Source organism: Plasmodium relictum, assembly GCF_900005765.1.
Source record: "Plasmodium relictum strain SGS1 genome assembly, chromosome: 4".
NCBI classification, from domain to species: domain Eukaryota; phylum Apicomplexa; class Aconoidasida; order Haemosporida; family Plasmodiidae; genus Plasmodium; species Plasmodium relictum.
This window is the reverse complement of record NC_041682.1, coordinates 978-11979: the sequence shown is the minus strand read 5'-3', so window position 1 is coordinate 11979 and position 11002 is coordinate 978. Positions and strand designations below refer to the sequence as shown.

The 11002-nt window shown below is 19.5% G+C and overlaps 1 protein-coding gene across 1 annotated transcript; it reads right to left on the bottom strand.

Moving 5' to 3' along the window:
- Nucleotides 1-949: 949 nt before the first annotated feature.
- PRELSG_0400100 (hypothetical protein) lies at nucleotides 950-4568 on the bottom strand (the record flags this gene model as incomplete). The annotated part of the gene is made up of 3 exons (XM_028680135.1): nucleotides 950-3994; nucleotides 4117-4251; nucleotides 4377-4568. 3 exons carry the CDS (start codon nucleotides 4566-4568, stop codon nucleotides 950-952), a joined length of 3372 nt encoding a protein of 1123 aa, XP_028531662.1.
- Nucleotides 4569-11002: the final 6434 nt, after the last annotated feature.

Genomic DNA, 11002 nt, shown 5'->3' with positions numbered 1-11002 from the left:
TTTTAAAATTAAAAATAGTCAAAATTTTATAAGATAAACGCTAAAAGGCTAAAATAAAGAAAAAAAATATAATAAAAAAAAAAGAAAAAAAGAAATAAATAAACACAATACAATAATATAATGATAAGTTAATATATTGTTATTAAATAGGCAAAAAAAAGTGAATTTAAAATTATATGCGAGCATCTTTTTCATATATTAAGAATAATTATATAAAAAAGAAGCTATAATAATACATGACTAAAAAATTTTAAGTTATATTACGCATATTGACAAAAATAACAAGTATATAATGTTTTAATATATTAATTTAATAATTAATAATAACCAAAAATCAAATCACTAAATTGATTATATATTCATATTAATCATTATCTTTATTGATATATATATATATATATATATAATACAAATGCCATATGTGTAGAAGAGAGTTAAAAATTTCTCTGCTTTAACATAAACTTTTCTTTTTATAAAATAAATATTAAAAATAAATCGCGAAAAATAAATGCTTCAATATGAATTAATTATTAATTCAAATAACAAAAAAAAAAAAAGGTAAAACAAAAATATATTTGCCTTTGTATTATAAAAAAAAATGTATAGTATCAGCATTTATTTGTACACGAATAAATATATTAATAAAATAACATATTTTTTTAAAAAAATCCTTTGATTGATTTCTTTATGTTTATGTTTTTTCTTTGCTATTTTTGTATTTCCACATACATGTTTGCGTTTTATTATTTAGGATTTCTTTCTTTTATCTTAAAGATTATATTAGTCTTTCTAGATTCTCTTCTTAATTTTCCATTTTATTTTCTTCTACATCTACGACATACTCCTTTTTCTTCTTTATTATCTTCACCATATGGGTCTTCTATATTTACTTTTTATGGTTAAGAAAATTTTATTGTTGTCTCCCCTTTTTCTTATATCACATCAATTTTCATTTGCTTTTCTTAATCTTTTTCATTTTTTTTTCTACATTTTCAATAAACTTTTTTTCTTTATCTAATATTTTCAACTCTTTCCAAAGGGTCCATTCATAAGATTTGAATATATTTTCAAATGCAGTTATCGTATTTTTACGTGTTTCATTATATGTAGAAATCATCATTTTTAACATTGGTCTTATTGGGCTTACATATCTTTTATCCAAACGTTTAATCTTTACACCCTCTCCCGTCAACTTCTCTATTTTCTTTACTGCTTCCTTATCAATAAGCCATAATAATTTAACAAAGTTCCTTAACATCTTTTCTGACAATGTGTATTCACTTTGTCTTATCAACTTATCCTTTGTGCTCTTCCAATATTTCCAGGCTTCAATATCCTCCATAATTTTTTCATTAATTAAGCTCTCTACACACTTTTTATTTTCTACCCACATGAATAAGTCCAACATCTCTTGACTATTCCTTATAAAAGACTCCTTGAGCATGTTCTTCTTATCCTTCATCCATTCAAGGTACTCCATAGTATTTGACAAATACTTCAACTTGTCATTATTATTATTATTCGAATATCTATTCCATTTTTTTTTCATATTTTCCCAGATTTTCTTATTATTTTCCAAAAATTTTATTGATTCCTTCCATTCTACTATCTTTGTCTCTACATATTTCTTCTTCTCATCCCATGTGCATTCATCTCTTTCAAACCATCTTGATAATTTTTTTTTCTTATCTTCGTAAGTTTTTACAGACTCTTCTAAAAGTTTCAATTTTTCTTCATTATTTCTTAAACATTGCTTCAACTCCTCCCAATTTTCTTCATTCTTATCTTCTTTAGACCATTTACTCCACGTCTTGAATTCTCTCTTTAATAATTTCTTCAAAACATAATTATCACTCAATAGATGCTCCAACTCCTTATCCATTTTATCAGTTATTTTTTCCTGATCCTTTTTAATTGTTTCAAACAATAATACATGCTCCATGCATTCATTATCTATCCAAAGCATTAATTTATGTCTATCGTTACTCATAAAATTATTCCATTCCTTCCTTTCAGCTTTGCATTCCCATTCATTTAGATTTTTCAAATTTTCATGAAACCACTTTTTCCATTCTTCATCTTTATTATTCAGCCACGCAATTAATTCCTTCCATTTTTCTGATTTAATAATTTCATTAAGATTCAAATTTTCTTTGAATTCTCTAATCCCTCTTCTTAAAGAGTTCTCCCATCTATTTTCATTACGAAGCCACTTTTGTAAATTATTAAATTCTTCCTTGAATCTATTTCCGGTTTCCTCACATTTCTTCAATGAATTTACTAATATTTTATTTTCCTTTATGTCCTTCATCTTTTTTTGTTGAAGGTTTATACTGTTGTCTGTTTCTTGAGTTTTATTTATTATCCATTCTGTTTCATTCATATATTTCCATTCTACTTCACTTGTTTTTTTTGTCCAATCTGATTCATCCAATACGTTAAAAATATGCTCACTTCTTCTTAATATTTCTTTCAATTTATTCAAATCTTTTTGAATACTTTGATTTCTTTCATTTTCTATTTCCAACAAAATTTCCCATTTTTCCCATAGATGAGAAAAATGATATGCTAAATTAATCCATGTTTCCCATAATTCTTTATCATCTTTTAACCAACAATCTTTCTCTATTTTACTCATATCTTTCCATATTACTTCCCCTTCTAGCCATTTATTCAAAATTGAACCAGGATTTTCAGTGCTTTTTTTCTGTAACAACTGTATCTCAGAAATATTAATAATTTTCTCTTCTATTTTTTTTTGTTTCTTTTTTTCATTCTTATTTATTTCTTCTTTTTTTTCTTTCTTATTTTTTTCTTTTTTATTTATCCTATATTCTTCCTTTTTTTTTTTAATAAAATTTTTGATTGATATACACTTTTGATTTGCTTCTTGTATTAACTTTGAAAAATTTTTAATGTTAAAATTATAGTTTTTCTTCATTCCCAATTCCGTTTTTATCTTCATTTTCTTTTCTTTCCATTCTCTCTTTTTCCTTAGAAGGTGTTTATTCTCTTTACTAAGAATGTTTTCCAATTCTATAAGTGCTATTCTATTGGAATTTTCTTTTATCAGTTCATCCCACTCTTCATTCATTTTTTTGATCCATTCTTTCTCTATATTTTTAATATAACTTTCTATGTCTTGCATCCAAACTTCCCCAGTAGTTTCCAAAAAGTTATTTAGGTCTTCTGTCCACTTTACTAATATAATTTGTAAATCATTCTTTTCCATTCCATCCATACATATCTCCATAGTTTTAGTATATTTTTCTATAATTTCCATCCAATTCTTTATTTTCTCTTTCCATATTCTTTCTATTTTTTCTGTCCAATATCTAAACAATTCTTCTTCTGCTAATTCTTTTTTTTTTTTAAAACGCTTTGTGTTAATTTTATTATTTTCCTTATACTTATCTAATTCTTTCTTTCTCTTATTTATTCTATCTTTTATTTCTTTTAAATCACATTTTTTCAATTCCTTCAACTTCTTCAGTTCCTCTTTTCTTTTTTCATTATTTTTCATAAGACTCTCACTTTTACGCTTTGGGTTACTAAAAAAATATTGAAGTTCCTCTTCCTCTTTATCATCCATACTTTTTACATTAAGTTTATTTTCGTAATTAAATGACTCTTTTATATATTTTGTCCATTTATGAGATATATGTTGTGTCCAAGAATCTATATAATCTATACGTTTTGTACTCATATTCTCAATCCAATCATTATATATATCAATTACCCATTCTTTTTCAAAACCTTCCATCCACTCTTGTATTTTTTCCATGTATTCTAGAAGTTTTTCGGTAAAATTTTCTATTTTGCTTTTCCATTCATTATTCTTCTCAGTCTTAATTTTACAAAATATATAAGAGCTATTTTTTTCTTCGTCTGTAATTATTCTCATTTCTTCTTCATCATCTGAAGTTTCCATTTGATACCTTAACTTTGATTCTTGTGGTTCATATGCTTCATTTGGATATATTTTACGATTGGACTGAAATACATAATAAAAATTATATGTACAAAAAAATTATTTTTTCTTTATTTAAATTTTAGTTTATATAAAAATTTAAAAATAAAAAAAATATTAATAGCTTTAAATTTGAAAATTCTTACATCGTTAGAACTATGTAATGACCATATTGACACTTCACCTGCCGCTTTTGTATTCTCCGATAAAGTTCTATAAACTTTTAATTTCAATCCTGAGTGTGTGAAAGGCTTGGTCAACCAATATACATAAAGAGAATCCTAAAATATAGATTAAAATTCAGATTTTTTTTTTCTAATTTATATTAATAGAATTTAAATTTGAATTAATAAATAAAAAAGAAAAAAAGTACAATCATTCTTAAGACTAAATTTTATTATTTTACATTAAAAGAAAGTTGACGTGAGTAAATTAAGGAACAAAAAACAATAATCTTCAAAAGCAAAGTGATTATGCTTATTTTTAATTTTGTGTGGCATAATTTCAAAAATGATACAACTGAAATAATAAAAATATTAGATGCATTGATATTATTAACAATGTATATTGTAGCATTTGAAATACTGTTATATTCCATGTTACAATATCATTTTTTTCAGTTAAAATTGACCTTTCTTACTAAAAAGTCATTTTTTTTTTTTACAGTATAATACTGTATTTTTATTTATAATTATATTTCTAATTATAGAAAATATAAATATAAAACATATATATATTCAAAATTATTAAAAAAAAATAAAAAATAACTAAAATAAAAAAGAAAATTATTTTAAAAGTTTCTTATATAAATTATTTTAAATTTAAAATATAAACAAAATAGATACATATCAATAAATTTAAAATTCGTTTTTACAAACTTGAAGAATATAATATTATAAATATAAAGCATTTAATATTATAAATGCTACATATATTTTTTAATTCATATATATATATATATATATATATATATGGAAAATAATATATAAATGATCATTATTTAAATAATAATGATGTTGTTTTTTTCATTTTAAATTTCTTTTTGAAAATATGTATTATAAAATATAATTATATTCAATAATTAAAAAAAATTTACATATATATTTTTGTTAATTTTTTTTCTTTTTTTGTAGAGGCATGCAGTTAAATTTCTATATAATTTAATTGAACCTACATATTTTTTATCATATAAGAAATATGAATATTTTTAATATATGCAAGATATTAAAGATATAATACATAAAAAAGAAAAAAAAAATGTACATAAAATATTATTATTAAAATATTTTTTTTATTAATAATTAATAATTTTTTTTTTATCAATAATCCTTTTTTGTAGGATAAATCTTTCCAATTTTTAATTTTAGAATGATTTAAATTTTTTTTTTTTCTATTTTTATTTATATGGCTATATTGATCACTTTTGGGGCACTTCTAGTAATTAATTATTATAATTTTAATTTTTTAATTTTTTAATTTATTTTTCACATTTAAGATAAAAGAAATGCTTGGTTAATATTTCAAATTTTTTTTTTTTTATATTGTTAATAAAACTGTTCAGAAAAATTAAACTAAAAATAATTAATATAAAATAAAATTATTAATAATAAAGTATGAAAGAGTAAGATAAAATTTTTTTTTTTTTTTTGTGATTACCATATGCTAAAATGAATATATAAAGATAAAATTCTAGAAAAACAATATACTTATTTTTTTCTTATTGTATTTAACATATCTTAAAGTTTTTATAAAAGATATTAAAAGTATTGTTTTTTTTATCTTTTATTTTCTTAAAGGTTTTAAAAAGATTATCGAAAACATTCTTTTTTAAAATAAGGATATCTTTTTTTATCTGATAGTTCCAGATAAATTTATTAAATATAGCTTTGCGTATCTTTTTGGAAAACTTATGAGTTTAATACTTTAGAAAATGGAAAAAGAAAAAAGAAAGATATGATATAACATTTCTTAATTATTTAGTATTAATTTTTTTTGTTTACTTTCCTAAGAATTTATTTCAATTAAAAAGTTTGTTACATATTTAATTATTATATCATTATTTAGTTTTTGTATACAAGCATATGTATACAATTATTTATCTTTAATTATACATTAAAGTATCATTATTGTTTCTTTATTTGTATTTATATTGTACAAGTGTTATAATATTCAGATATATATTAATTATTGTTGCCTTATACAAATTTGTTTTTATTTATTTATAAAAAAAAAAATATAACATTTTTCCATTAAATATACCTTTTTTTTTTGAATAAGTATAATTTTACGTACAATATAAAAATTCATATTTATAAATTAATATAATTTTTTTTTATTTTCATTTATTTAATATTTCTATTAAATCTTAATGAATTTTAGTTTTTTACATAATGTATTAATAAAAAATTAAATTCCTTTCTATAAATTTATTTAATGAAAATTGGTAGAATTAGTTGTATAACAGAAATACAAAAAGAAAAAAGTTAGAAATACTAATTTTTGAAATTTTATTTTTCTAAATTAATAAAATTTTCTTGGTATTTATATATATTTTATATCTGTTTTAAATAGTATAAAAATTATTTTAATATTATAAAAGATTTAATATGATAATGAATTATGAAAATAATTGCATATGAAGCACAAAAAGTTCATAATTATTTTAAATATATTTTAAATGTATCCAAAAAATAATTTTTTATAAAAAAGATTTTTTTTTAAGGAAAAAAAAAAAATAATTTATAAAATGTTTATTTTTAAAAATTTATTAAAATTCCAATGATGTATAATAAATTATTAAAATAAATACGAAAAAATATTACAATATTAACGATGCAATTTATATATTAATTTTTCCTATGGTATTACTGCAAGTTATTAAATATGTTTTGATAAAAATGTAATAACGTAATGGTACATTAATTGAAATTTTTTTAAAAGACACAATTGACATAAAAATTGTGTACATGTAGTAATTGCTTTATAATAGTATAATGACGCATAAGAGTTAAAATTAATAGAAAAAAAAAAATAATATAATTGAAAATTAAGATCCATTCAAAGATTATATAATATATAATTTAAATAAAAATAATAAACATTTAATTTTAATTTTACAAAAAAATAACTTTTAATATATGTATGAAACAATATTTAGTTTTTGTGAATGCAAATGTTCTTTTAAAATTATGATGAATATAATAATGATGATAAAATAGCGTTTATAATTAATAAAGATGATAATCATATTGAATGTATTCAATATTATAATAAAATAATGATGATGATAATATTTATGTTTAATAGTAAATATTTATTATGAAGTTCATATATTATTAAAACATGTGCATATTGTATGATTATTTAGTTAATGCAAATATTTTTTTTGTTCACAGAACTATGTAGATTGATAAATATATTTATTAATCTTTATCAAGAAATACCGAAAAGTTTGGTTCTTGAGAAAGAATTATATCTTTGAGGTTTTTATACATAATAAATATGTCTTTTAATGATAAAGAAGTGCTACCTTTTTTAATGAGCTAAAGCGAAATTTATTTTATATCTTTTCGGAAAAGTTATGGGTTTTATCTTTTAAAAGATGGAAAATTGTAGAAGAGTTTCCATATAAAATTAAATTTTGAGGTAAATTCTATTATAAAATTCAAATAATATAACATCAGAAAAAACTCATTTCATGTAAATAAAAAGCATATAAATAGCCAAGTTCTGTTGACAAAAAAAAAAAAAAGCCATAAATCTATTGTTACAATTTTTAAAATAGAATAAATATATGAATATAATTTAATTCCAGTATAAATATATAATATTAAGGATATATAAGATGAAATTTTTTTTTTGTTAATGTTTAAATATGCTTATATAAAATTAAAAAATGTTGATGTTTTGTTTTAAAAAAAATAATATGAAAGCTATGTTTATATATTATTATATATAGCTAGTTATACTAAAGGCTTTACTTGTTTATAGACTAGACAATTCACTTCTTTATAATTTTTTTTTCATTATAATTTATATCCTCTAAATGCCAAATGTCTTTATATTTAAAGATAGTTTTCCTAAATATTAAGTTTTAAAGTAGAATTAATTGATCTTATGAGCCATTTTAATAATATTCATAACTTATTTTTTATCTTTATGCTATTATAGTATAAATTTTAATATATAAATTTTTTATTTTTATAAATAAAACATTATATAAAAGTCCTTATAAAAAGGACATTTTCTGAAATGAAATACAAATTACTATATATTAATTTATGCAAAAGTAAAAAAATTAAAAAAAAATAGTATTTATGCTTTTAAAACATGGATTATTCATTTATAGCATTTAGGAGTTTTTGAAATTATAATATTATTCATAATTTAAATATTGTCTAAAAGTTATGGGTATGTTTTAATTCATCTGTTTTTAAATTGTTTTACTAAATTAAAATTAATTTAAAATATTTTATGTGTACCTTTCTTAACAAATATATAAGTTCATCCATTTTCCTTTTTATTTTTGTTAATGTAAAATTCATAGTGCTTATAGAATAGAAAAGAATAACAAATAAAGAATATAATTTTGTAGAGTTGCAAAGGTGGATTAAACGATTATAAACAAAATTTTATTAATGAAATGAAATGAAATATTTTAACATGATTATCACGTGGTTAATTAAATATATATTAAACTGTTTTATATGCAAGTCAAGTATTTACAAACAATATACCTGAACTGCATAACCGAAAAACATAAAAGGAGAAGCACTATAAATTTTTGAGATAGTAGTCAAAGTACTTACCTTATGTATATATATTCATACACTTTTTTTTTATTATTTCAATACATAAATATTTGTTAGATTAAAATAAAAAACTGAAGTTATATCTTTCTTAGGGAAAATACACGATGAGAAATTTATAAAAAAATAAGAAATAAAAATATAACCAAGAGGGAAGATAAAATTTCCTAAAATAAAAATAAAATAATATAGAAAATATTTTTATTATGAGTATTATGTTTTTATTTGCATAAAATAATATGTGTTGTTTAAGAGCTACGCAATGGTTTATTTTTAAATAATTAAACACTTTAGATATAACTTCTCAATAAAAGAAGCAATTAAACCCATGAAAATTAGTAGGTTTTCTCTACATGTTCTTTGCCAACTTTTTTGTTTAATATTTTATAAAAGCATTTGAACACAAAATGTGCTAAATATATTAAGATTATATACATTTTAAATAAATTTTTAATAAATAAGAATAAATGGAGATTAATATACAAGATTTTAATTAATTTAATTATTCAAAATACTACAGATGTTTTTGAGTGTCAAAGTAACAAGTCACCATTGGATTGCATATTATATGAAGATAAATATATATTATATACATTGATTATTCTGAAAATGCTCATGTAAGATTATCAGTTGTAATAATATTTGTGATAGTTTTAATAATCATGAATCAAATACTTGTGGTTAAAGTGATATAACTTTTTAATATTTATATTAGAAGAATAAAGGAAAATTATTAAAATATAAATACCCGTGTAGAGAGGTAATGCAACCAAATTCAATTTAAATAAATGAAAGAAAAATTAAGCATTATAATATTAAAGGCATGGAAATAGACGAAAAATAAAATAATGTGAAATATGTAGAAATAAAGAAAAATATATCAGAGTAAAAATAAAAAGACAAAAGAATAACACTAGTACTAAATGAATTATAATTAAAAGAAAAATATTAATAAAGCTAATAATGAAATTAATGGCAAATCATTGTAAAAGTACACTCAAATGACACAAAAATGAAAGTAAAAATTTTATCAAAACCATAGTTAATATTATCTTAAAGTTAAGAGAAAATACAAACTTAATATGCTTGTACTAAAATAAAAGTTTAGTTGATATTAGTCTTATCATCATAAGTATAATGAAGAAAAGATAAAAGTTATTCTAATGTCAAAGTGAAAGCTATGTTAATATTAGAACATATTTTAATATAAAGATTATTATTCGAAAAAAGACATGGTTAATACATTATTAAGTGAAAATAAAAAAATACAACTTGAAATTAAAAGCTCGTGGCGGATGTAATATAGGGTAAATAATTTTAAAATTAAAATAAAATTAATATTATCTTTAAGGCAAAAACATAATAAAAATAGTTCATCATAGATTAAGTGAAATAAAAAGAATACTAAAAAAAATTAAAATAAAAAATATTTTTAATTAAAGAAAATTAAGAAATGAAAATTTTTTGTTTTTAGAAAATAAAAAGAATAAGATGTTATAAATCAATAGAGAATAACATACGAAAATTAACCTTAAATTTTTAGATATATAAGATTAATATTAAAAATTTAATAGAAATCAATAAAATTAGAAAAAATTTAATATTATTATTTAAAAAAATTATTAATATGAATTAGTATAATGTTAGATGCTTCTTTTAAATAAAACAAGAAGAAATAAAGCAATTTTTATATGAAAAATTTTAAACTTTTAATTATTATATCGTCATTATAATATGGCAATATTTAAATGAAAAAAAAGTTGACAAACATTTATAAAATACGTAAAAAAAGGTTATTTAATAGTATAATGATAATATAATGTTATTTTTATGTGACAAGTAAAATAAATTTAAAATCATATATATGAAGAATCCCCTTATAAGCACAAATAATAATATATATAAGTAAACAATGCATACATAATTATAGCAATATAAAGTATTGATTTATTAATTGCCCGTTTAATGACTTTGCTAAAGCATTAAACAAACAAATTAATAAAGATCATGTATAACTAAGTATACGTTTATATATATATATATATTCGTTTTTATTACATATATATATGATTTTCTTATAATGTATAATATTTAACCTGAGTTAAATTTTACTGCATCTTTTAATAAACCTACTAATTGTTATAAATGAGTTTTTATTTACAAAGAATTAGTTATTCTTTTAATTAAAAATATACAAACTATAACAATTAATAAAGTCAAAACT